At 53.6% G+C, this 26136-nt stretch overlaps 3 protein-coding genes across 9 annotated transcripts; 1 reads left to right on the forward strand and 2 right to left on the reverse strand.

Annotated features, from left to right (window-relative positions):
• Positions 1–33: 33 nt before the first annotated feature.
• Positions 34–12039, forward strand: ANKRD13A (ankyrin repeat domain 13A). Of its 7 annotated transcripts, none has more exons than XM_040080900.2 (16): positions 34–325; positions 726–833; positions 3015–3147; positions 3271–3395; positions 3853–3898; positions 4531–4674; positions 5062–5257; positions 5833–5899; positions 6046–6127; positions 6798–6856; positions 7447–7583; positions 7884–8041; positions 8459–8563; positions 8761–8912; positions 9124–9188; positions 9943–12039. In XM_040080900.2, exons 1-16 carry the CDS (start codon positions 152–154, stop codon positions 10139–10141), a joined length of 1950 nt encoding a protein of 649 aa, XP_039936834.1. In that variant the 5' UTR covers positions 34–151; the 3' UTR covers positions 10142–12039. The 7 variants fall into 7 exon arrangements, with proteins under 7 accessions (XP_039936834.1, XP_039936836.1, XP_039936840.1 ...); XM_040080902.2 differs by having other exon boundaries at positions 34–193; XM_040080906.2 differs by having other exon boundaries at positions 68–193; positions 681–833.
• A 1016-nt stretch (positions 12040–13055) lies between these two features.
• On the reverse strand, positions 13056–14984 carry C17H12orf76 (chromosome 17 C12orf76 homolog). The gene is made up of 2 exons (XM_058422834.1): positions 14882–14984; positions 13056–14772 (listed from the first exon to the last, which is right to left on the reverse strand). Exons 1-2 carry the CDS (start codon positions 14979–14981, stop codon positions 14687–14689), a joined length of 186 nt encoding a protein of 61 aa, XP_058278817.1. The 5' UTR covers positions 14982–14984; the 3' UTR covers positions 13056–14686.
• A 1121-nt stretch (positions 14985–16105) lies between these two features.
• On the reverse strand, positions 16106–23699 carry LOC120760654 (sodium-dependent serotonin transporter-like). The gene is made up of 13 exons (XM_040081131.1): positions 23525–23699; positions 21689–21823; positions 21390–21609; positions 21102–21240; positions 20773–20907; positions 19999–20102; positions 19597–19724; positions 19402–19514; positions 18417–18548; positions 18222–18321; positions 17936–18036; positions 16395–16562; positions 16106–16186 (listed from the first exon to the last, which is right to left on the reverse strand). The coding sequence occupies exons 1-13, from the start codon at positions 23697–23699 to the stop codon at positions 16106–16108; spliced, it is 1731 nt and encodes a 576-aa protein (XP_039937065.1).
• Positions 23700–26136: the final 2437 nt, after the last annotated feature.

A 26136-nucleotide genomic window follows, 5' to 3' on the forward strand; every position in this document is an offset into this window, starting at 1 on the left:
TTAAACTGAGCTCTGGTTCGGCGGCGCAACACCGAGCGTTTCCGCCCGGGGCCGCGCCCGCCCGCCAGCTGCGCCCGGGTGACGGGAGAGACGGGGCTTCGGAAGGCTGGTGGAAGAGGCCGCTGTGCAGAAAGCCCTGCCCTCACCCGCCATGGCGGGCGGGCGAGCGAAACCAAGGCCGGGCGAAGGCGGGGTGAGAGCAGCCAGCGCTGAGCCCTCCCCCCGCGCGGAAGGCAATGGGAGAGCTGCGGGAGGGACGTTCCATCTGCCGCCCGCAGAGGGGGAGGAGGAGCAGCTTCCGTTTTCCGTGCGGTTGTCCGTGGCGGTAGAGTACAGGGGACCGCGAGGAATCCCCCTGCTCCGGCCGCGCTGTGGGTCGTCCCAGCCGTCCCTGGGGGGGATAGGGAAGAGGGACGGGGACGGCTCGGGGGGTGAGAGAGGGGAGACCCCCGGGAACGGGGCTGGGGAGGCACCGGGAGGAGATCCTGGGCAGCTACGAGGGGCACCAGGGGCATGGGAGGTCCCCGCGGTGGGGTTTTGCATGGGGCTCCCCTTGGAGAGGGGTGAAGGGTTCATAGGGGGTTGTGGCCCGGGCTCGCACGCACACACCTGGGTCAGGTGGGTGCCAGGAGAGACGAGAAGCTGAAGGGGGCTGGGCTTGAGTAACCTGGGGTTTCCAGCATCCAGAGAGGGAAGAGTGAGGGGCTCTGGCTGCCCCTCCCCAGGTGTGTGCCGGGATGAGCTCCCCAGGCGAGGCCAGCAGCGCCTTCCCCCTCCACGTCCTGGTCTGGAATAACGACTACAGGCGGCTGGACGAGGAGCTGCAGGACCAGGTAACGGGGGGCCCGGGCCCTGAGGGGGCTGCTGGGGGGCCTGGTGGCCCCAAAAGAGCTTGTGCCACAGTGCGGGGCTTGGTGGTCCTCGCTCGCTGCTGTACCAGGGAGAAGCACCTTGGTGGTAGTGCCAGGAGCGTTCGCTGGGCTTGAGAGATCCCTGCGCTTCGTTACCTGTTTATTTGTGGTGTGGGAGTGACGTAAGGAGGTGTAGGAATATAGTTTTAATGTTAGATGCTAAACGCCGGCTTCCCATCTGTAAAGCTTGAGCGTTCCAGTGCAGCTGCAGAGTAGCTCTTTGGAGGAGTTAGGAGTCGCTCAAGGAGAGCAGTTGTGGTGGACGTTAATTTATTTATTAAAGCAATAAATAGCGTTTATCTCAATGGGAAGTCAATGTGCGGCAAAGGTGGCTGCTGCTGAGCATCAAACCAGTCCCCACATTGCTGAGCACTGTCAGTTCTCATAGATTTATCACTGCCCAAGATCAGGGGCAGAGTTTTTATATTGGTTGGAATGTTTTCAGCATCTCTGGTAAAAGAAAAAAAAAAAAAAAATGGATCATTGTTCCACGCTGAAGAGCAGAAAACACAAAGCTGTCCCCTCTCTGGGACATGGTGACGTAAGGAAACAGCCTGAAAGCTGCAGCAGAGCTCGAACAGCAAAAACCCTTCTGGCGGAGCTGCTGTGGAAAAGCTCTGACAGGGGCTAGAGTGAGGTACAGTTAATAAGCTGAGCTGATTAATTAATTATACCTGACACCACAAGTACGTGAGCCCAAGACCAGCTGTGCCACCTCCTGACTGTCACCTGCAGCTCTAACTGTGCACCTGACTTACTAATTCCTGCTCAGAGCATGTTCCTGCCCTGATTTGAGAGAATCTTTGGAATGCGGTCACTTTTTATCTTATTTATGTCGCCTTATGCATTACCAAAATCTTTAACCTCACTGGCACGTTGCTGCTGTGTGTTTATTTCTGACACCCGTGAGAGCTTGTGGTTAAATAGGGATCACGCAGCAGCTCCCACCTGTGGAATGCTGCTCCCTCCCTCCATTCCCCGTGGAAACCAGGAGCGTGTGAAGATGGACTGTGTCTCTTATTTCCTTTACCTGCTTTTAAACACCTTCTGGTTTTGGGGGTTTTTTGTTTGTTTTTTTTTTTTTTTGAAGTATTCCAAAGATGTCTTTCCCTCTGCTTCTTTGGGATGAGCTTCCTGCTGCTGGAGGGATGCGTGAAGGGATCAAAGTCACGTCCTGGCTGCACCTGGAGTGGCAAACGGGGTCGGGCATGTGGGGATCAGGGAACAGCAACAAGGACAGTGGGGAGGGACCCTTGGAGCCCTTTACCTGTTGGTGCTGCAGTGTTGGAGCTGCAGGAGCTGGGGAAGCAAATTAATTTAATGTTTCACCCCAGAAGTGAAGAGAAGATGCTTTAAAGTGAAGCTTTCCCTCTCTGTGTGAGATATTCTCACTTGAAGCTGTCAGATAACGCTGTTAACGTGCATAATAACCTTCCTTTCTCATTCTGCTATTGACTTTCCCCTTTTCCTTTAGTTATAGATGCTCTTCTGTTTCAAATCTCTAAGCTAATAGTGAAAAATGTGTAAGGTATGAGTATGTTGTGCTTGCATGTTTTGGATATTTGTGCCTGTGTAGTTTTATTTTTTATTTTAGTGACGTGTAGAGAATGCCTTCACTCCTCATTGTGCCGTGTGTGCTTTGTGAAATGCCATCTGCTTCTGTCCTTTCCAAAAGTGCTGTCCAAAATCCGTGTCGTGTGCCCTGTTGCCTTTTTTTTCCCCTTTCCCCCCCATTTTGTTGTACAGTTTAATCCCTCTGTGGGGTCTCAGGTTCTCGGCTGCCCGTGGGGTGATGCACACGGACGAGAACTCCCATCTCTTCCTGAGCCTTCTGAGGGGAGACAGAGGGGAAATAACGACAGAAAAAGAAATGAGAGGCCTCAACAAGAACTCCTCTCCTCCAGTTTTTGTGTCATTTCATAGGCCCCGCTCTGCTTCTCCTTTTATTCCCGTGGGGAAGCAACACAGCCCCACAGAAGGGCGGTGCAGTAGAATTTGGGAGTGGATCCGTGGGAATGGCAGGGAATATTGACTCCTGGATTAGCCCTGTGTTTGTGCAAGCTCTGATGAGCTGCCTTATTTCTCTCTCTCGGACACTGACAGGATGTTGACCAGCGGGATCCCCGGGGCCGGACCTTGCTGCACTTGGCTGTTTCCTTGGGTTACATAGAGTCTGCCAAGGTCCTCCTGCAGCACAAGGCAGATGTGACCAAGGAGAACGCGCAGGGATGGACGGGTGAGGACAGCCTGGGCAACAACCCGGGGTGGGATTCTTTCAGTGGCAGGTGTTCTTTTTTTTTTTTGTGGAGTTTTGGTCGGCAAGCAGAGCGACACGAGGCTGTGGCTGGGTTTCTTTCAGTTTTGCACGAGGCTGTCAGCACAGGCGATCCAGAGATGGTCCAGCTGATCCTGCAGCATCGGGACTACCAGCAGACCTCCATGACCCTGGGAGGAGTTCCTGAGTTACTGCAGAAAATTAATGAGGTAATGATTTATTGAAGTGTAAACTCTCACTCCAGACTGGAGTCACTGCCTGAATTCTCATTCAGGTAGTTCAGTTGAGTGAACTATTGCAATCAGCTGGGCAATTGTGTTTTGTTCCAACCTGCTATTTTCCATAGTGCTGAGGGACATGGAGGCTTTTCCTTGATTTTATTTAAACCCTTTGTCACGTACTCCAGCATTGAAGGCAGAATCTTGAAGGCATTTCTGCCCCTCCAGTAAAACAAGGAACAGCTCCCCAGAAGGCAGCAGGGGCAGGGCAGTGCCTTTGTTTGTTACTTCCAATTTCAGTTTTAGCATTCGCTTATCATTTCTCCAGATCTGCTCTCCTTTTTTTTTTTTTTTTTTTCCTTCCCTTTATCTGAAATGTTCACAGGAAATGCTGCACTGAATGTCAAATTATTTCATGAGGTATTCATCAGATGTTTTCCTTCTGCAGACTCCTGACTTTTATGTGGAAATGAAATGGGAGTTCACTAGCTGGGGTAAGAATCCTGCTCCTTGTTACCAACTCCAAGCTGTAAAAATGAGTTACAAATGTCCTGCAGCACAGGCAGGGAAATACTGCTTTCCAGAATCCTCCTCACCTCCTTCTCAAAATGACCTCTTGTGCTTTTGTTGCACAATTGTTCTTTGTTTCCTCTTTTTTTGGTTGGGTGGTTTGTGGTACTGGAGAATTTAGCTGTTGTTGTAATTGCTGAAGACTTTCCTTGGGGGTTTTTTACCTGTCCCTGGCCATCCACGACTAAAGTGATTGTGTGTCATCTACAGATGCACTGGCTCTTTGGGAAGCACCTGCTCTTCCCTGAAAGGAATGAACACTAGGTCTCACACTTGACTAAATATTTCAATTATCAAACTATTAGGCTATCAGGCATGTGGTTTATGCCATTTCACACCCTTCAGTCTGAAAAAAAAATCTTCTTCCTTTTCATATTCATCTTTAAATTAGGCCGGTTTTGCCCTGTGCTGGTTGTTCTTAAAGTGAAAGGGGACCAGGATCTCACCTCCTCTGGGATGACATTCCCAGGAGTGAGCAATCCCCGTGCTTGAGTTCATTTCCTCTGTGCTGCACCTCTTGCACATTTTCCCTTTCCATTTCTCCCGTTTCTCCCAGTGCCCCTGGTTTCCAGGGTGTGCCCGAGCGACGTGTGCCGCATCTGGAAGAGCCGGGCCAAGCTGCGCGTCGACATCACCTTGCTGGGCTTCGAGAACATGAGCTGGGAGAGGGGCAGGAGGACTGTCATCTTCAAGGGAGAAGGTAAAGAGTTCACCTGTCTGCACCACTGATCCCCAAATGCTGTGTGAGCACAGTGAGAAATCCTGATTTTACACGAAAAAGGCCTCTTGTGTTTTATGAAGGTTTCATGCTTACATTCGAGGTACCGTTTTATGATGGCTTAATTTCTTTGCTTTGAGTAAATCTGAGGTAAAAGTTTGGTGACAGGGCTAAAATGTCAGTATTTTGCTGTTTTCCCTCCTTCTTTTCTGCTGCCCTACATATAAAAAATAATTTTAGCTCCATCTCCAAGTTTGATCCCAGCTGAGTGCAGAAAGACCCGGGTTTGATACCCAGTACAGCCCCAGCTTTTTTCACCCTGAAACGCTTGCTGAGTTCTTTAACTTGAAGCGTTGCCTTTTCCACCAGACACTGGTGGCTGGGCAGAGCTCATCGAGATCAACCACGATGAGAAGTTTGTCACGACGGAGAGGTTTGAGATCTCGCAGCACATGAAGCGTTTGACGCTGGGATCGATGACGCCCAAGAGGAAAGATGTGGAGAGGCGCCTTACATCTCCAATCATCAGCACGTGCCTTGATACCAAGAACATTGCTTTTGAAAGGTAAGACAGAGAGTTTCCCTTAGCAATTAAACGTTTTGATGTCATGTTTGGAAAAAGCTTTAATGGCGAACTTGCAAAAGCTTTGATAGTTAAAACTTTCAGGGCTAGGTCTGAAATTATTTTAAGCTTCACAGATCGCTAGATGAAGAAATTCGGGTCGGTCAAATCGCCATTATTGCTTGGTGAAAAGTTCCCAGCTGAAAGAAACCATTGGCAGAAAACTTCCAGTTTATCACACTGGCAGGATAGCATTGTTAAGGTTGGAAACGGCCTCTAAGATTGAGTCAATTGCTCATTGCGAATTTGCATTTCACCCAAATCCACGTGCTGGAATTGATGGACAGGAACTCGGATTTGGTAACAAAAAAGTCAACTCTCACAGGGACGCTTTAAGTAAATGTACACAATGTGTCTGTTAAAAGACACATTTGTCTTTCTTCAGGACTACACCTATTTATCCAGGTATCTGGGATTAATAATCTGTCAAGTGTTTAAAATGAGGTTTAGAAGAACCAGCTGGGGGGCTGTGTAGAAATGCAGCTGTGTAGACACTTGTGGTGTTCCCTTTTTGTCAGAACCACATCTGGATTCTGGGTATGGAGGACAGAAAAATCAGAAGGTGTCAATGGTTATGAAGCCAAGGTAAAGCCTGTTCTTAAAATTTCTTGCAAATGCCTGTCTGATGTTGAGGTTGGTTCAGTTAGTGTTGTGTACGTGATGTTTTACTGGGGAACTCTTTTTTTTAACCTGTGATGCTGCTTGGTTTTTGTCCCTGTATTTTTTGTAAGGTCTACATGGCAAACAACGTGAACGTGATCACACGGATCAGAACGGAGCATTTAACAGAAGAGGAGAAAAGGAGATATAAAGGTATCTTCCCCATTGGAAAATTTGGAATGAACACAACCCTTTGGCTCTCTGACACCTCCTCTGTGTCTGAGGAACTGGGCAGACAAACAAGGAAATTCTCTCCTTGCTGACTTTGCCCCGCTTTTCTTTGATGTATTCTGTGTCTGAGGCAGCTCATTATTTCATTCTTAACCTACAAATGAACCTGGTTTTATCCCAGCTGTATTTAGAGGAAAGAGAAACCCTTCAAACCTGTTGAAAGTTTACTGACAGTTTTAAAAGGCTGAACTTTTCTGGTCAGGAATGTATTCCTCTCCTTACTTCGCTTTGGCCATGGATACAAGATTCACAGAGGCTTTTTAACTTGGAATTTTTGTTTTGGTCTGCTAATTTCTTCTGGTGTTTGAATTAAAGTGCGACCAGCCAGTAACTTTATATGGAAATTCTCCTACCCTGGGGCCACTGAGGCACTGGGACTCATAAAAGTGTCTGCTAATCATAGAAATCACTGAAAAGCTTTTCTAAGTTCTGTACCTCTTTTATACCATCAGCTGTAGGTCCTGGGCTTGCCTGGTAAAGCTCACAGGAGAACTGAACAACTTCCCTTTGGGTGGGAAGCCTGGCCTGAGTGCCAATTTCACTGCTAATTAATACTAATGGCTGTTTTTGTTCTCCCTCCTGTTACCTGAAGCTGACAGGAACCCTCTGGAATCATTCCTGGGGACAGTGGAGCATGAGTGTGGTGCTCAGGTGAGTGTTTGAGGTCAGCACAGGTCACTGTGTGTGGAGTCACCTCTTGTTTCCTTAGCTGGCCAGCAGTTTTGATTGGGAGGTTTTCATTTCCCCTGAGGATTTTTTTTGTTTGGTTGGAAATAGGTGAACTTTAAGATCCCTTCCAACCCAAACCATTCCATGTTTCCATGTGGCTTTAGAAGCTCCCTTACTTCTAAACTGCAAAAGAACAGTGGATAATGGATTTGCTGGCTCTCTGTCAGGATGGCATTGCACATTTACAGGGATTTAGAGATTTTGGGTTCAAATTCTCCGTCAAAGTTTTCATTTTAATAAAGGATTTGGAGTCTGGACGTGGTGTGGCTCGTGTATTTCTGGTTGGTTTCCAGCTTTAAAGTGTCTAAGTAGACTTTTCGTGTCTCTAAAAAGCTTGGAGGTTTCTAACCTCAGTAAAACCAGTCTAATAACAGCTGGTGTTTATGGCTGTGTGTCACTGTGTCTGAAATAAGGAGGGACTTACTTCACAAAAGGTGAATGAAAAGTTTCTTGTAGTAGCCACTGTCTGTTCAGTACTTTTTAGGTTGTTTTTTTCCTCTCTCTCCTTCTAGAGTATGTCCAGGACGACAGAGTATGCTGCAATCAACAATCCCACGGATATTTCTCTGGAGGAATACTTCAACCCAGATTTTGATTTGAATGGCAGAGACATAGGAAGACCAAAGGAAGTCACTGTTAGAACACAGAAGTGAGAAATGCCATTTTAACTGTTTCTGGGTTGTCGCTTCCCAGTTATCTAATCCCTGGAAACCATTTTTACAAATATCCAGTGTGATTTTTCCCCCCCAGTTTCCACAATTAATCAGAAGAGAGATCTTGAAGTATTCAGCTATAATCTATTTTTAATTCCACTGAGTCAAAGCAAACATTTGGGCTGGTGTGCTGTAACTTGTTAGTAACCTCCTGTCACTGCCCAACTGCCTGTTTTCCTTTGCATCTATTCCTAAACTGTGAATTTAGGATGTTTTTATCCTACTTTGCCTTTAAGGTTTAAAGCAACCTTGTGGATGAGTGAAGAGTTCCCCTTGTCTCTTATGGAACAAGTCACTCCAATCATCGACCTGATGGCCAGAACCAGTGCTCATTTTGCCAGACTTAGGGACTTCATCACTCTGGAATTTCCACCAGGATTTCCTGTCAAAATCGGTAATATTTAGCAATTTTTATTGTAACATCTTCTCCATTTTTTTCCCCTTTGGTTTTGCAGTATATTATTTCCAAAAAAACCCAAAGCACATTGGCCTTTTACTCGCCTCACTGCTACCTAAAACATTGTTTTGTACATCTGGAGTCAATCCAGAAATAATAATTTTGAAGACAGTGTAATTTCTGTGACAATGAGCTGTTGTCAGCCCCTTTCCTCTTAGCTTCAGTGCCTTAAATTTGGCAAATCTTAGACACAGATTGAGGATAACTAAAGCCACCTTCTTGGTGAAGTGAGTTCCTCTGTGCTTTGTTGTAGGAGGCAGTTGTGGAGTAGATCCCATAAACATGTAAGGGTTTGGTGTGGGTGTGGGAGCAAACAGGGGTTCTCATTCTGATAGAAGTCTTGTGCTCTTACAGAAATCCCCCTGTTTCACGTGCTGAATGCCCGAATTACTTTTGAGAATGTCAACAGCTGCAGGACAGCTGAGGGAACCTCTCCTGGAGGTGCCCAGAGCGATGCAGGTAAGGGGTGGGAAGGTGCAGGGATCCCAGCTTTTTACATCCCTGGAATGCACAGAGGAGAGAGAAACTGAGCTGCAGGAACGGAACAGGGGGAGCTGCCCTGCGTTACCTCAAAAACATCCATCAGAATCTTTCCAGTTACACCTTGTTACCAACAGGGCACAGTGTACTTTTTAACCTCTCTTTGCCTTCTGCAGGTGCTAATTTTGAGGTCGACCAGTCGGTGTTTGAGATCCCCAAATCCTACCAGATCCAGGATGACGGCAGGAACATCCATGTGCAGGATGAGGATAACGAGATCATGCAGTTTGCCATCCAGCAGAGCTTGTTGGAGTCTGGTGCAAATAAAGTGAGTGCTGGGGTCTGTGCACTGGCAGCTTGGGCAAGGATTGTGCAGCAAGAGCTGAAAGAAACCAGTGTAGGATCAGTTTTTCTAAGACCTTAGAAGATAAAAATAATGGATTTCAAAGAAGAAATAAAGATGGTTTAAGGGTTACTTTCAGTGAGTCACTCTGCAGATCTGATAACTGCTGTGGAATTGTCTCTTTGCCCATCTCTAGGACCTGGGGGTGCATTTCAATGGAGAAGTTGCATATTCCTCAGACCTCAACATGCAGTATCAGAGGTAAGTACCTTTTTTCATGTCAAACCATGTAGTGACAGAGCAAAAATACCCCCAGCAGCAGCATGAAGCAGTTTGGCTTTTTTTTTTAATGTGTATATGAGTAGCAAATGCACAAAACTAGACATTTCTTCTTGTGCTTCCTCCAGCTTTTCCAAGAAAAATGAACTCCAAACTGGGCCTCCCTAGTTTATGTTGTGTGGTTCTTCCCAGCTGTGGGCCTGGGCTGTGCACACAACAGATTCTTTACTCAATATACAAACGCAGTCCTTTTCTTCTGCTCTTAAAACTCTGAATTTGATCCCCCTGCATTGAATGTTTGGTTATTAGAGGCTGCACACTTCAAGGCAGCTCTTTCTTTTCAAAATCCTTATGAAATCCTTAAAAACATAGATTTAGTGGATGTTTAAAAATGGGCTCTGGAGTCCTTCTGCAGTTAAGTGAAAAGAAACCAAGAACTGACTCTTCTGGGTTCTTCTGTACATGGAAAATCCTTTAAACCAGGTGAGGACACTTTTAGAGGCCCATTGAAAATATAACTGTTGGTATCCATGAAAGATTCAGAGGAATCCAGGTTTGACTTTGGGAATTTTACAAGTGTTGGAACAGCTTACTCTCATATCCTTAAACTGTTTTCTCCCCTCTAGGAGAGATTTTCAGGTTTGTGGGTCTAAAGCAGTTGCCAGGAAGGATCATTGCAACGAATATGAGACAGGTTTTGTCTCTTTTACTTCTCAAAGCTGTTCTTTTCCATCAGGGCACTGCAGGAGAGCTTTCTGACAAGAACGGGGAACTCCCACAGCGGCAGCTCCAGTGAAACTTCCAGCTTTGAGAAGGACTTGCAGCTCGCCATGGAGCTGTCTGTGAGGGAGCAGGAGGAACAGGAGAAGCAGCGGAAGGAAAAGGAAGATGCAGAGCTCCAGCAAGTTTTACAGCTCTCTCTTGTGGAAAAATAGCTCCTAAGTGACCTCCTGAAGCAGGGATGACCAAATCTGTGTAAAACTGGAGGTTTTCAGAGCTGTCAATCTGAAGACCACTCCTGGATTGCTTAAGGAAACATTTCACCTGCCTTCTAAGTTGGCGTCAGCTGCAAAAACCTGGTTTATTTTTGTTTGGGGGAGTTCTAGATCCCAGGACTCCACATTTGCCTCCCCAACCACGCAGTCTTAGCTTTGAAGGAAATGTTTTTATCGAAACTTATTTATTGAAGAGCAGATGGAAATTTTGCTTTGCATCAGGATGTAGCATTGCAGTAAAGCTTGAAAGCCTGATTTATTGGGGGGGGGGTGGTTCAGGAGGGAAACTTCATTTTACTTACCAAAGAAATACTCATCTGCTTCATTTTTTCTCAATAATTCAAAGCCATTGCCTGTTTTTCCAGCTGTTTCATGGGGGAGCATCTCCCTGCCTATACACAAACTCACACGGTAGTTTTTCATGCTGACAGATGTTTTCTGTTAGTTTTGTTTAGATGTGGTTATCTCTCCTTTAGTTACTGAGATTTTTGGCTTAAGAGGGATAATTTTATACTTGAACAGCTCATCCAAGCTCCAGATTAAACTAGTGCTTTCTGAAAAAGGACAAAACAAGCAGCCAGTAAAATTTTAGATGCTGAAATGGGACCATCTGTCCAGTACAGCAGCAGTTTCTGCAGTGATTCCAAACCAGCTCGTTCCCCTGGTCAGAGGGCAGCAAGAAATCAAGGGATATAGATACAGGTGCTTCTTTGGGATCTCTTGGTGTGCATGGCTGAGTGTGGGTGCTAAATGCAGCCAGGAGAAGAATTCAGGTGAGATTTTTCGTGTGTCCTTATTGGAAGAGAAGTTCTAATTCTGCAAGGGAAACGTGTGTCGCTTTTTAAAACCCCAGCGCTTGTCCTTCATGTGAATACATCTATTTTTTTACCTGAATGTTTTTATTGATTTTAAACCAAGCCACTAGGCCTGCACTCATCAAACTGGTCTTGTAACGATTCCTAGGTCTGTTTTAACCAGCTCTCCTCAGGTTTTTGGCCACACAGGATCTTTGTAGCTCTTTTATCTGCACTTCTCTCGGTGTTTACAGTACTCGCACTGTGACTCTCAAGTGCACTCCACAGGTACACGATGAACAGCCACAGGAAAGCCTTACAGTTGTTAAATGTGAGCAATATCCCTCTGCTCTGACTGGCAGGGCTGGAGGAACCTTTGGTACAGCTGCTCTGAGCTTGCTCCTAACACTGCTCCTGTTCCTCAGGCTAAACTGGGCGGTTCTGGGTGACCAGCTATTAATTAACCAATATAAAATCACTATAAAATGGACTTGATCGTAACCAGTGGGGCAGCTGATAACTTGGAACCCTGTTTTAAACGAATAATCCATTGTTTTACATAGGAAATGATTACAATTCCTTCAGTCTACACTAGGACTGGCCTCTCCACACTGGTTTTGTTCCCTGGGACAACTTGCATCCCCCAAAACAGCTTCCTGGGTGCTGCAGGAATGGGGACTGGCCTGCACAGGGGCTGGCTTGGAATTTCTTTCTTTGCAAAGGGGACTCCTGTGACTGTCACAGCGGGGAAAAGGGAACAGGCCTCGTGCTGAGCTCCTGACAGGGTGGGAGGTAGGAGAGGGAGCCGTGGGCATTCCTCCAGAGGGAATAAAGAGTGCTGTAGCCTTTACAAACCCGTCTGCCTGGCCTTGCCTGTCTTCTGCTAGGCGTTTCAAAGGTTACAAGAGGGGTAAAAATAGCATTTTTCAAGCAGACTTGTTCTGGTTTTATATTTAAACTAAAGAACATTGAGCACTTTCAGTTGAAGTTTTGTTACGCTCCTGCTTCTTAGTCTGGGACTGTAAAATAAATTGGATTTGCTTTTGGGTTTTGTTTTTTTTTCCCCTTCTTTGACATTTGTGTAATTCCAGCTAAAATGAGAAGGCCCTGCTTCCCTCAGCCAGATGCTGCTTCTCTTAAAGCCTGACTTAACCCTTTCAGTGTAAGATGGACATGCTCTGTGTGCTGGAGAAAAACCAAAGGTATTGCACATTACACCACACACAGATATTTTTTCTAACACTATCTGGAGTCTTTTTTTTTTACTAATTATCTTTTTTTGTCTTTTTGTACATTAAAATGACATTACATCTATTAAATTCTCCAAGGTACTTCTGGCTTAGCGTGAATCAGACACATAATCCCCAGAACCACTTTTAGGACAGTTTCAGCGAAGTTTTGAGTCTCCCTTGTCTTGAAAAGGGGGAATCAGTACAACACAGATGTTAAGGCAGTGAAAAGCAGGAAATCCTATTAATTTCTCTCTGCACCTTTGTGTTAGAGAGGAGCAGAGGGTTCTGAGTATGTTTAATGTTAAGGCCAAGACTGATGTGTAACAACAGAGTCTAACCTCTCTGAGGCAGGAACAAGAAGCTCAGAGTTACAAACACCTGTAGCTTCTAAAACTATAACCAGCTTTAATACTTACTTAAATTGATGCTGTTAGTTCCTGAAAGCAAGACTATGTGGTTTTTTGGTGCTTTTTGACCACATTTCAAGGCTTTTTTACAGCAGCAACCCAGGATTTTCCTTATTTGGAAACCCTTACACTGCTTTGGCCGAGTTTTGATTCATAGCTGAGCTGCGGGGAACTGCACACCCGTTGTAGGACGTGCTTCCATTGTGCTGTTAACTGGCCCCTTGCTGACAAACATCCATGGAAACGTTCCCCCAGCTCTGCCATCCTGTTCCCTGGCTGCCCCCAGCTCTGCCATCCCCCTGAAAACGAGGTAGGAGCCATGAGGGGATCAGAGGTGGGAATCTGGACAGCGTCACCCCTTTGTGGAGCTCCAGCCCAGTTCATAACAAACAGCACGGCCACGAATAAATAAGAGCCTGGATTGTTTACTGAGCGTTTTATTTGTACAAAGAGGCATAGCAGGGAGTGAGGAATGAGAGCAAACAGGAATTCTGCTCCCGGGAATGCAGAGCTGGGAGCTTCACCATCCACCCCCATGAGCAGCACGGGCTGCAGGCCAGGCTTCACAGCGATGAAGGACCGAGAAAAATCAGGAGTACAGGAATCAGTGAGCAAAAGGAGGAGCAGAGAGCAATGGAGCAGCACTGCCTTGCTGCCTCACTCTTGGATTAACAGCTCCATCTGTTCGAGGCCAGGCTCACAGTCATTTCGCACAACAGAAAATCTCTGTTCAATGCCAGCACGTGGTGTCCTTCAAGCAGAAGGGAAAACACCTCAGATGCAGCACAAGGGCTTGAGAACAGGCCAACAACAATTGTTCTGGGAGTTACATTTTAGAACTCTAAATAAATTACTAAGCAAAACACCCCTATGTTAAATATCAAAGTAATAATTAGTAAAATCCAGTTACTACTTGTAGCAGTGCAAAACAAAATAGCAGCATTTGTATGGAAGTGGGATTCAGTGTAAACACTTGTTACTGAAACTGCATAAAATGGGTCTGGCTGGAGCTCAAACGCTTCCAGAGCATCTGCCTGGCTTGCAGACCTTTGGAGGCTCCTGTTTCCAGGAGGACAGCGACCAGCACAAGCCGGAATCCCTCACCTGCACCCCACTTCCCAACAGCTTCAGCAGGGCTGGTTTGATGGGAGGCTATTTGGGGCTTTTTAGCCAGGAATTAAAGCAAATAACGTTGGGAATGAGAAGCCTGGTCTGGGAAAACTACACGAGGATGGGGTCATGCATCAGTGTTTCTCCTCAGAGGTGAGAACGGACCAGACCCCCCACCCACTGCTGGGTGGGTCACTGAGCTAAATTTTACCTTTGGAAGATTTTTGAATGGGACCTTAAAGCTCATCCTGTCCTACCCCCTGCCCTGACAGGGACACCCCCCACTACCCCAGGTTGCTCCAAGCCCCGTCCAACCCCCAGGACTCAGCGTTCAAACGAGGACCCGAATTAATCAGAAAGGAAAAAGTGGACGTGGTGTGACTGAGCATGTGGAGCAGCTCCTCGGACAAACGTCCCCAATCTCGCCCTGTTCCTGTGACATCCCAGGCCCCGGCTGCCTGCACGCCCTCGAGCACTCGGTGTCGGATCACCCTCGCCAAAACGCTGGGATTTGGGAGGAGGGCGCGTTGCTCCAGCCCCTGCTCCGAGCCAGGCGGGTTTGCTGCGGACACGTCCCCAGGAGCTCCAGGAGTCTGTCTGCTGAGGGAGGGGGTGATTCCCAGCACCCGGCCAGACCTTTGTCGGAAGCCACATCGCGATGGAGCCGTGTGACACAGCACGGGCAGAGAGGGGTGAAAAGCCACACTCGCATCCTCAGGGCATCCCCAGCAGCTGACGGGAGCGGCCACAGGACGGTGGGGACGGGAGGGGAGACCCGGGCAGCACCGGAGGGGGAACCTGCTGGGTCCGGAGCAGCGCCGGGATGCTGCGTACCAGACGGGAGAACCGGCAGGACTGAAGCGGTGCTGGGATGGTGGACACCGGGCGGAAGAACCAGGCGGAATGCAGCATCCTCTCGATGCCCCGGCGGGTCCCGCTCCGCTACCGCCGCCGGACGGGCCGGTAGACACAGATGGCCATGAGGATGATGGTGAGCAGGAGAGCGCTGAGGATGCTGCCCAGCAGCACTGCGGCGGGAAGAGAAAGAACATTAATTAAACACTCCTCGATCAACTCCCCCAACCCCCGGCCGGGTCGTGGCGGTGCTAATACCCGGATTCCCCCCCAGCTCCTCACCCAGGTTCTGATGCTGCAGCACAGCGTAGGGCCGGCTGCGCTCCGCCGGGCCCGGGGACAGCGGGGACAGCGCCCAGCCCCGCGCCGCCGCCAGCCCCATCGCGCCGCGACACCGCCCGGAGCCCGCCCGCCGCCGGGCTTTGTGCGCCGGGCCCGGCCCTGCCCCTTCCTGCCGCCCGCCCCGCCCCGGCACCGGCCTTCCGGGGGAGCGGGGCACCGGGAGCGGCACCGGGAGCGGCACCGGGAGCGCCCGGCTCCGGGAGCGGCACCGGGAGCGGCACCGGGAGCGCCCGGCTCCGGGAGCGGCACCGGGAGCGGCACCGGGAGCGCCCGGCCGGGCGAGACCCGCGCGTCCGCCCCGCCCGTCCCTGCACCCCCGTGGGCATCTTCTCCTCCCCCCAAGCCCTGCGTGTCCCCCCAAGCCCCCGCCGTCCATGAGCGTGGGTTCTTTTCGGTGTTTTATGGGTCCCGAACGCCGAGGAACGGTGATGCCGCACTGGGAGCGATGGGATTGGGAAGGCGCGGCAGGTGGCTGGTGGACACCAGGCCGGGCATGCCTCACCCCGAGCCAGGATTTGGGTTTAAAATGAGTTGTAGCAGGGATTTGGGTTTAAAATGGGATATATCAGGGTCTTTCCCTCTGCAAGTGCCGGTTCCCTGGATGCCCCGGGATGGGGCGGCAGGAGGCACCGACCTGCCCGGCTTCAGCAGCACCCACCCCGGGCTCGGGCAATTCCTCCGCAGGACTTCGGATCTTTGTAACAGGACAAGGTTTGTCTGGACAGCGACAGCCCCGCCGTGTCCCCAGCCCAGCCCGAGCTCGGAGCCGCGCACGGCGCTCCACGAACACAGCACGGCGACATCCAGCTCCTTTCCCTCCCCTCCTCTCCGAGCATCCGCATCAGCTTTATTTTCCAAACGCTACAGACACGCACGGGGTGGCTCCGAGCGAGGCGATTCCTCCGTCCGCTCCGGGAGCTGGGGTTCTCCTCCAAGCCCCCCGGGCGTTTGGCCCCTTGGCTCCCAGCCCAGCCAAGAGTTCCGTTCTCCCTGCTGTGGATGGCAGGATTTCCTGCCAGCAGCGAGGACGGGGCTCTGCTCCGCCGGGACCGCTCGTGGAGATGCCAGGTGCGGTCCGCGGTGAGGATGAGGATGAGGATGAGGAGGGCGATGGCAGCTGTGCCAAGGAAGGAGCCAGAGCAGTCTCCGTGTCCCCTGGCCGCGCTACAGGACGGGGGCCATGCCCACCCCCTCTGCCTGGGCGGCTCTCGGGATCTTCTCGGGCCGAATGCAGACGGCGAGGCGCTGGCACAAAACACGGGGCGTTTCCTTCCCTGCCCGGAGCCACGCTCCTCCCAGCCCTTCCCAGACGGCTCTCCCGGTGGGATTTACTTAGCAAAGATGCTGAGGATGGCATCAGCCGCGGGGTGACCCGGGTGCGGTCCCTGCCCACCCCAGCTCACCCCAGCCCACCCAGGAGCCATGGGGTTGTCCTCTCCTGTCCTGTCCTGACCTGCTTGAGGGAGCCCGGTGTCCAGACCAGCTTGTACACCGTGTAGAGGGGGATGCAGATGAAGGACGATGCTCCGATGAGGAACCCCGCTGAGATGCTCCACTCCGGGTACTGGTAGTCAAAGAGGGTCAGGGGCGGCTGGTCCAGGAGGGAGCTGATGACGATGAACTGTAACGAGCAGAGCCACAGTGGGCTCGGGTCCTGTGAGCAGTTTGGGCCCCTCACACCAAGACAGACATTGAGGGGCTGGAGAGTGTCCAGAGAACAGAACGGAGCTGGGGAAGGAGCTGGAGCACCAGGAGCAGCTGAGGGAGCTGGGAAAGGGGCTCATCCTGGAGAAAAGGAGGCTCAGGGAGGATCTTCTATCTCCCCACAACTCCCTGACAGGAGAGTGCAGCTGGGGGAAGTTGGACTCTGCTCCCAGGGAGCAACAAGGGGCAGAACCAGAGGAGAGGGCCTCCAGTTGTGCCAGGTTATGTTGGACATCAGGTGAAATTTCCTCACCAAAAGGGCTGTCCAGCCCTGGCACAGCTGCCCAGGAGTCCCCATCCCTGGAGGGATTTAACAGATGTGTAGGTGTGGGCCCTGGGGACATGGGTGGTGGCCTTAGCAGTGCTGGCAGTGCTTGAACTCTTTGCTCTTAGAGGGCTTTTCCAAGCTAAATAATTCCCTGATCTCCCCAGCCCTGGCACTGGTGACAGCTCACCCCATGGGGTATCAGGGTACAGGGATGACCTTTAAGGACCCTTCCAACCCAAACCATTCCGTAATTCCATGATTCTATTAACTCCATCCACGTCCTGCTGCTCCCCCTGCGGTCCCAAATCCCAGCCGGCACAGGGACAGGACGTCACAAGGACATCTCCCGGGCTGCCACCCCTGGCTGGGAGAGGGCTGGGGGCCTGTGTCTAACAAGCCCCGTGAGCCGGTGGCCTGCGAGGGCTGCTCGTCCCCGTGCTGGAACAAAACCGTTTGCTGTGTGCTTTGATGGTAATACTCCTCTCCTAATAACCAGGGCAAAGCGCTTAGAGCCATAATTAATCCTCACAAGGCCTCTTCTCCTGCAGATCCGGTGACATTAGGCCCCTCTGCCGACGGCAGCCTTTGAAGTGCCGTGGGGGCTGGCATTTCAAAGGGATGGATCCAGCCCAGCACACGGGAGATGGAGCCGTGGCCGGCCCTGCCAGGGATGCTGCGTGCTGGGGGGATGAGACAAAGCTGAGCTCGTGCCCGTGTGAGCACCCAGCTTTGCCCTGGAGCTGTGGAAAAGGCTGGGAAGTGAACTTCCAGCTCCTTTTCTCGGTGAGGTCCTGGGGCTGTGGGCACTGTGGTGGTGCCCATGGCTGGAGCAGCAGCACGAGGAGGGCTGGTGTGAGGTCCCACGGCCCTGTCCACTCTCCTGGCAGCTTGGTCACCTCATGTGAGTGAGAGGGGAGTTACCCATGGCATGGGGAGCTGGGCAGCAGAGGGGAGTGGCTGTCTTGCAGGGTGTCCAGAGGGACAGCGATGACCCTGTCCGTAATTTGGCCACGGATACTCACCGCCAGCAAGGCCGGGCTGATGGCGACCCAGCACAGCTTCCAGAAGAGCCCCGGGGTGAAGCCCAGCATGGCTTTGACATCGTGGGAGAACCTCTGGATCCCTGCCGGAGGAGAGAGCTCTCACAGCTCCGGGATCCCGCTGGGGACGTGGGTTCAGGGATATCCCCACGCCCTCTGTTCCCATCCCAGCCCGGCCAGCAGCCACACACGGCATCAGTGCCCGGGATTTACTCACCTGTGCAGGGTCACACACGGGATGTTTTCCATGACAGAGGCAGTTTCTTACCATAAAACCAGGAGACGGCGATGGTTTCCAGGAGCACCACTGCCAGGATGGAGCAGCCGGCACCGAACTCCTCCAGCAGCTTCACCACGTAGGCTCCCCCCTGGAGCAGCGTGAGGAGCAGGAGGCTGCAGACCCCACGGGGGGTGAAGGAGGGGATGTGGGGGGCCAGGGCGGGGTGGTGCTGGTGGAACTCACGTAGGTGAGGGTGCTGAGGGAGCCCAGGAAACAGACTGTGATGAGGGCAAGGACGAAGAGCTCCCGTCGCCCTGCCAGGAGCTGCGGGTACTCATCCATCACGGCCGTGATCACGGCCTCCAAGCCTCCAAACTGCAAAGGGAATGCTGGCGTGGGGTGGGGCAAAAATGGGGTGTGGGGACAGTCCTGCTCTCCAAGAAAATCTGCACGGCAGAGCGGAGATATCCCACCCCATCCCACCCCATCCCATCCCATCCCACCCCATCCCACCCCATCCCATCCCATCCCATCCCATCCCATCCCATCCCATCCCATCCCATCCCATCCCATCCCATCCCATCCCATCCCATCCCATCCCACCCCATCCCATCCCATCCCATCCCACCCCACCCCACCCCACCCCATCCCACCCCCACCCCATCCCATCCCATCCCATCCCATCCCATCCCATCCCATCCCATCCCATCCCATCCCATCCCATCCCACCCCATCCCATCCCATCCCACCCCATCCCATCCCATCCCATCCCATCCCATCCCATCCCATCCCATCCCATCCCATCCCATCCCATCCCATCCCATCCCATCCCACCCCACCCCATCCCATCCCATCCCATCCCATCCCACCCCACCCCATCCCATCCCATCCCATCCCACCCCACCCCATCCCATCCCACCCCACCCCATCCCATCCCACCCCATCCCACCCCATCCCATCCCATCCCACCCCATCCCATCCCATCCCATCCCATCCCATCCCATCCCATCCCATCCCATCCCATCCCATCCATCCCATCCCATCCCACCCCACCCCATCCCATCCCATCCCATCCCATCCCATCCCATCCCGTCCCATCCCGTCCCGTCCTGTCCCGTCCCGTCCTGTCCCATCCCATCCCCTCCCTTCCTAAGGCCATAACTCCCCATGCCACGCCGTGACCAGCCATGGTCCCTGCTGGGGACACGGCTGGGCTGTCCCGTCCTACCGTGCTGTCCAGCCCCAGGGTGATCATCATCAGGAAGAAAATGATGGCGAAGAAGGTGGATCCCACCATGTTGGCGATTGCCTCAGGGTAGGTGATGAAGAGGAGGCTGGGTCCTAGGAGGGGACACTGGCTTGGTTGGCTGTTCCCTGGGGGTGGGGATCCCCTTGGGGAAGAGGCTGCTGCAGGGAGGAGAACCTTTATCTCTGGCCACGTCCTCCACCTCCACGTCCCTCATCTCGGCCATGTAGCCCAGCACGGTGAAGATGACGAAGCCTGAGAGGAAGCTGGTGAGGCAGTTCACAGCACTGGTGACGAGCGCGTCCCTGGAAGGCGGAAAAGAGGGAGAGACCTTGCTCCAGGTCAGCCCTCACCCCTCTCCAGCTGCCCTGGCCATCCTCCATTCCAGTTCCCTCTCCTGGCCCATCACACCAGAACCATCAGTGAAATGGGGAAAGACGCCCAGCCTGCAGCCACAGGGACCAGGAGCTGTGGGGATGTGGCAGTGGGGACCAGGAGCTTTTGGGATGTATCAGTGGGGACCAGGAGCTGCCAGAACGTGCCTCCTCTGCAGCTGTGCCCACTGGGATGGACCCTCACCGGTAGCAGTTGTTGTGGAAATGGTTGTAACTGGCCAGAGCGAGAAGGACTCCAAATCCAGGGCCCAAGGAGAAGAAGATCTGTGCAGCAGCATCCACCCAAACCTGGAGGGAGAAACAACAGGAGGATGGGCAGGGCGAGGGTGTCCTTGGGGCTGGGATGGGGCTGGGAGGTGCCCCCCAGTACCGATGGCGTGGACACCCCATGGCACAGGGGTGTGGCTGTGCTGGCACATGTGTCCAGAACTCCTCTCCTGCCTGCCCTGTGCCCCCAGGAGATGTCCTGGGAGCCGAGGAGCTGCTGTGGCATGGGGAGAGCTCATTTCCACCCCGGGAGAGCTCAGCAGTGTCACCCGAGCTCGCCCACGCTCGGAGCTGGAATGGATGGAGGGGAGCCCCGAGCCTGCCGTGCCCACTCCTGCCCAGCACGGCCCTCATTACCTTTAATGAGAATTCTCAAGTGCTGCCTGATAATTACCCACAGGAAGCCCATTGTCAGCCCAAGGGGGAGCAACAGCACAAACAAAACCAAGCCAGAATGAGATGGGTGATTCAATTATGGATTTACATTTCCAAGAGCCTGTCCAGGGCGCCTCGTTTCTGTGGGAACAAGGGCCCCGTTGCCCTGTGGTGGGGCCAGACCCGTGGGCAGGGTTGGGTGGGTGTCCTGGGGAGGGGTTCTGGGTGCTGCCGTGCCCACATGGGTGGGTGGGTGTCCTGGGGAGGGCTCTGGGTGCTGCCGTGCCCCGTGCAGGGTGTCCCACCGCTCACTCACCGCGGTGCTCAGGAGCTTGCTCCAGTCCGGGCGCAGGTAGAAGACGACCCCTCTCCAGGCTCCAGGCAGGGTGGCCCCTCGGATGAGCAGGATGAGCAGGACCACGTAGGGCAGGGTGGCTGTCACCCACACCACCTGGGGGGAGGCAGCTGTCACCCCGTGGCACCACCGAGCACCCAAACCCCCGTGTCGGGCTGGCTCGGGGGGCCTCAGGGGTGGGGGCTGAGGAGGAGGGGACATTCCCTTTTCCACCCTCAGGTGGGTGGAAAGGTCCTACTGGGTGAGGGGTCCCTCCTGCCCTGCCAGGGCACTGCTGGAGCCCTCCTCACCTTCCCAGAGGTTTTCACCCCCTTCCACAGGCTGAAGTAGACGATGGTGAAGATGAGGAAGAGGCAGAGGAGCAGCTGCCAGCGGATCCCCCCGATGTCATGCAGACCCCCGGATTTCTGGATCTCCAGCACCTTCCTCCTGCAGGCAGGGATCCCCACGGCCGGGAGCCGGCTCAGCCGCAGGCAGGCAGCCCGTGAGCTCCTCAGGAGCATTCCCACCTCTGAGCCTGCTCCCAGAGCCCGCTCAGGGACGTGCCCAGCTCACACCGTCCCCATCCGTGCCCTTACGTGTAAAACTCCTCGGCGGGGGACCTGGAGAAGTTGGTCCAGGTCACGTTGCTCTTCCCGAAGTAGTTGGTGCAGTCGGGGGTGTTCCAGGGGTTGTCACAGCTGGCCCAGGGCAGGGTGCCCGAGAAGGACGAGTAGAAGTAGTAGAGAGCCCAGGCGATGATGGTGTTGTAGTAGAAGGAGACATAGAGGCCGATGATGCAAATGGCAAAGCCGATGCCTGGGAAAAGCGGGATGGGGCTCAGCCCTGGGACACGGCTCTGGGGTCACGGTGTCGCCTGGGCTGGGTGGGCTCTCACCTTTAAAGATGGGGCAGATGCGCTTCCAGATGGGGATGGCACCTGTCCTGTGGAACTGCCCCAGGGCCAGCTCCATGTAGAAGAGGGGCACGCCCCCGAAAACGGCCATCAGCGTGTAGGGGATGAGGAAGGCTCCTGCAGGGCGGGGAGCACGGCAGGGTGATCACCAGACTGCAGGAGGACCACGGCATTGTCACCTCCCTCCTTCCCGGTGCTGCCCCAGCAGGTTTGGACGTGTTTGTTATGAGCTTTGGAAATGATCTGGTCAGAGGGGCTCAGAGATGTGAGACCCTGCCTGGTGTTCCAGCTTCCTGGGCTCCCAGGACAGCCCTGCTGGAGCCCCAGCCCTCGCTGGGGAGGCCAGGATGGAACAAAGATCCACACAAACCATGGCGGTGCAGGGGAGGGGGCACCCAGCGCCCCTCAGGTCTGGAAGAGTTTTGGAGGAAAATCTGACTTGAATATGCACAGCCACCCCAAGACGCATAATTAACGCTGTAATCTGCATTATTCATCACATCCTCGTTTTTTACTGGGGCTACACTGGTACCCCATGGAGCTTTTGGAAGTGGAACTGCTCTCCGAGTTCTGCTGGGATTAGTTAATTTAAACCCCCACGGCCCCTCCCTCTGACAGATGAGCGTGTGGTGCGGCATCCCCAGCACCCCAACATTCCCAGCATCCCCAAAACCCCCAGCACCTCCAGCATTCCCAGTATCCTCAGCACTCCCCAGTATCCCTGTCACCTCCAGCATCCCAAAAACCCCCAGCACCCTCCTACAGCCCCCCTGTCTGCCTGGCAGGACTGGCCCAACAGGACCAAGTGCTTTCAGCGTTCTCCTTCCAGGCAGGGCTGTGGGTGAGTCCAGTGCTGCCCATCCCAGCGCTCCCTCTCCGTGGGGCTGTGCTCCCCCAGAGCTGCTCCCTGAATTCCTCGCCCTCCCGTGTGAGTGGGGCAGGTGGACACCGCCCACCCGAACCACAGGCACGCAGAGGGGCTCAGCTCCGCTCCCAGCCCCACAGGAGCAACTCGCAAACCACCGCGTTTCGACGTGGGCACCTGGGATCCACAGTTTTGCCTTGAGTATGGAACTAATTATCTCTCTCTAATTTTCCCAAGCAGTAGAGGATGTTCCCCGAAAGCCGACTCTGGCAATTAAATCCGCTGCGCTTTCCCAAACAGCAGGAAGATTCTCGTCCCTCCTTTTGCATTTCCACGCGAGGGGGGGGTCTCTATCCTGCTCCGTTCCCAGAAATTCGTTCAGTTGTCATTTACTGAAGGTTTTCCCCTTCCTGTGTTTCTGTGTCTCCGCTTCCCATTGATCCCTCAAAGCCCCGAGGTCCAGCCGGGATCCGCAGCAGGAGGGTGGGATGCTCCTGAGGATGATTTTAAACCAGGAGCCACCCCGAAGGGCAGCTTCCCAGAATCCCGGGATCATGAAGTGTGTGAACCTCCCAGCCCAAATTTACGGGTCTTAATCCTTTTTTTTTTTTTCAGTTAGGACCATGCTAATTTTCCCTTTGTGATCCTAGTGCTGCTAGCACCTCTAATCCCGCTGGGAAAGGAGGGAAAGACCAGGAAAGGAGGACAGGAGCCCAGGAAGGAGGATGGAGGGAGGGGAGGAGGATTTTGAATGAAGAAAGACACAAACAGAAAAGAGACAGATGTCGGGAGAAGTTGGGTCGGTCTCTAGACCGCCCTGTCTGAAGTGGAGCAGCTGGAAACAAAGAAGGAAAAAAAAAGAGTGGATTTTTCAGCGTGGGAAAGATTGAAAACGAGGAAAAAGGCATCTTTTCTCCAAGAGAAGACTTAAATAAGCCCAGTGGTGTCCTTACCCCCTCCGTTCTGGTAGCAGATGTAAGGGAACCGCCAGACGTTGCCCAGATCGACGGCGAATCCGACGACGGAGAGGAGGAAATCCATCTTTTTGCTCCACTTGTCCCTGGGGTGGGTGTGGGGGTTTGGGGGTGCGGGGCTGGCGGGGGGACCCAAGCAGGGCTGCTCTGCCATCCTGCCACCCCGGCAAATCCTGCAGGATTCAGGCTGAGTAACTTGTGGCCGGGAAGGATTTCTCTGTTGCTGATGACAGATCCGAGGAGGGGAGGGTCAGGCTGACTGCGCTTCCCCACCTCCCGCTGGAAACCCACGGCACGGAGAGCAGCCGGCACGGAAACCAGAGCCGTGCTCTGATCAAAGGCAGCGGGGGAGAGCAGCCTCCGAGCGTGGGGACAGGCATGACCCTGCAGGGACCGGCATCATCCCACGGGGACCGGCATCATCCCACAGGGACCAGCCTGACCCTGCAGGGACGGGCATCATCCCACGGGGACCAGCCTGACCCTGCAGGGACGGGCATCATCCCACGGGGACCGACATCATCCCACAGGGATCAGCCTGAACCTGCAGGGACCGGCATCATCCCACAGGGATCAGCCTGACCCTGCAGGGACGGGCATCATCCCACGGGGACCGACATCATCCCACAGGGATCAGCCTGAACCTGCAGGGACCGGCATCATCCCACAGGGATCAGCCTGAACCTGCAGGGACCGGCATCATCCCACAGGGACTGGCATCATCCCACAGGGACCGGCCTGACCCTGCAGGGACCGGCATCATCCCACAGGGACTGGCCTGACCCTGCAGGGACCAGCATCATCCCACAGGGTCCGACATCATCCCACAGGGTCCGACATCATCCCACAGGGACTGGCATCATCCCACAGGGATCAGCCTGACCCTGCAGGGACCAGCATCATCCCACAGGGACTGACCTGACCCTGCAGGGACCCACACCATCCCACAGGGAACCAGCCTGACCCTGCAGGGACCGGCATCATCCCACGGGGACCGGCCTGACCCTCTAGGGACTGGCATCATCCCACAGGGACTGGCATCATCCCACAGGGACCAGCCTGACCTTACAGGGACCAATATCATCCCACAGGGATCAGCCTGACCCTGCAGGGACCGGCATCATCCCACGGGGACCGGCCTCACCTTGTGTGAATAAACATCACCCCGTGGGTCCCACCCAGGGGAGGGGATGCCAGCTCATTTTTGGGGCTGAGGTGGTAAAATGGGACCGTGTTTCCTCCTCCCTCCTGGCAAATCCCTACTTCTCCCTCCGTGGTGTGTTTTGCTGAGGAGGTGACACTGATGCTTGCAGGGGAAATTTGGGCATCATGGAGTGGTTTGGGTCGGAAGGGACCTTTAAGGGTCATCTCATCCATCTGGGCTCGACGGGCCTCCCTGCGGTGTGAGCTGCTGGGAAAAAGCCACGCCAAAGTGAAATAACTTCTGCAGCCGAGCTGTGACCAGGAGGGGATGGCAGCGACCCCAAAGCTGCCGCTCTGCCCTGTGACACTTTCACAGCCAAATTCATTGCAGTGAAGCGTGTCTGTGCAGGGCTTGCGCAGACCCGGGGTCACCGGGTTCTCCCGGGGCTCTGGGGGCCTCCAGCCCCGGCTTTCAGAGCCTTTCCCATCTGTAATTAAAAGGAGAGGTGGAGCGGGAGCTGCGGCTCCAGGGCCATGGCCAGAGGGTTGCTGTGACGACGTGACGCAGCTGCCCGGCACGGGGAGCCTCTGGACACTGTTAATCCCTCAGGCACACACACGGAGACCCGTCAGAAACCTCCAGTTAAAAGCACATTTATATGTGTGTGTGTCTGGCCCTGGCTGTCATAGAACGGAATCACAGAATGATGGAATTGTTTAGGTGGGAAAAGCCTAAAAGCGGCTCCAGTCCTGTCAGTCCCTCCACAGGGTGGGCTGCACCTCCTCTCCACTGTGGAACCTGAGATTGTTGTTGCTTTAAGATGAAATAATTGTTCTTTGAACGCCTCTCCTGTGAGTTTCCCGCTGGTGGGGTTACGTGGGGCGATGAGGATTTTCCCTGAGTGAAGGGGTTGGGTTGGGGGGCTCAGGGTGGTCCCTGGGCTGGGGGGGAGCTGAGTGGAGACTGGGGGGGTCCCGGCACAGCCCCTCCATCAGCCCCCGCTCCTGAGCCCGGTGTGGCTCCCCCCGAGCCCAGCGCTCAGGCGAGGGACAGTTCATCAGCTCTGGTTTACACGGGATTTGTGTCCCTCCCGGGACTTCCCAGAGCCGCGGATCCCAATCCTTCAGCGCGGGAGTGGAGACGAAAGCCGAGGCTGTGGGGACTGCCGGAGGCGCCGCCCTTGTCCCGAGTTTTGGGATGAAGGGGAGAAATCCCCGCTGCCTGTGGAGCGAGGTTTAACGCGCTGAACAGAGACCATCTCGAGGCATAAAGAACAGAACTGAGGCAGCTGGTGCCGGGGCAGCTGTGGAAAATAATAGAAAATAGAAAATAGGTAGTAGATAATAATAGATAATAGATGTTAGTTCTTTCTCTGCTGCTGACCCTGCTTTTCTCGGGGTGGTTTTGGTGGAATTGCTCGGTGTGACAAGTGGGAGATCCCTCTGCG

Source organism: Hirundo rustica, chromosome 17, assembly GCF_015227805.2.
Source record: "Hirundo rustica isolate bHirRus1 chromosome 17, bHirRus1.pri.v3, whole genome shotgun sequence".
Classification (NCBI taxonomy): Eukaryota; Metazoa; Chordata; class Aves; order Passeriformes; family Hirundinidae; genus Hirundo; species Hirundo rustica.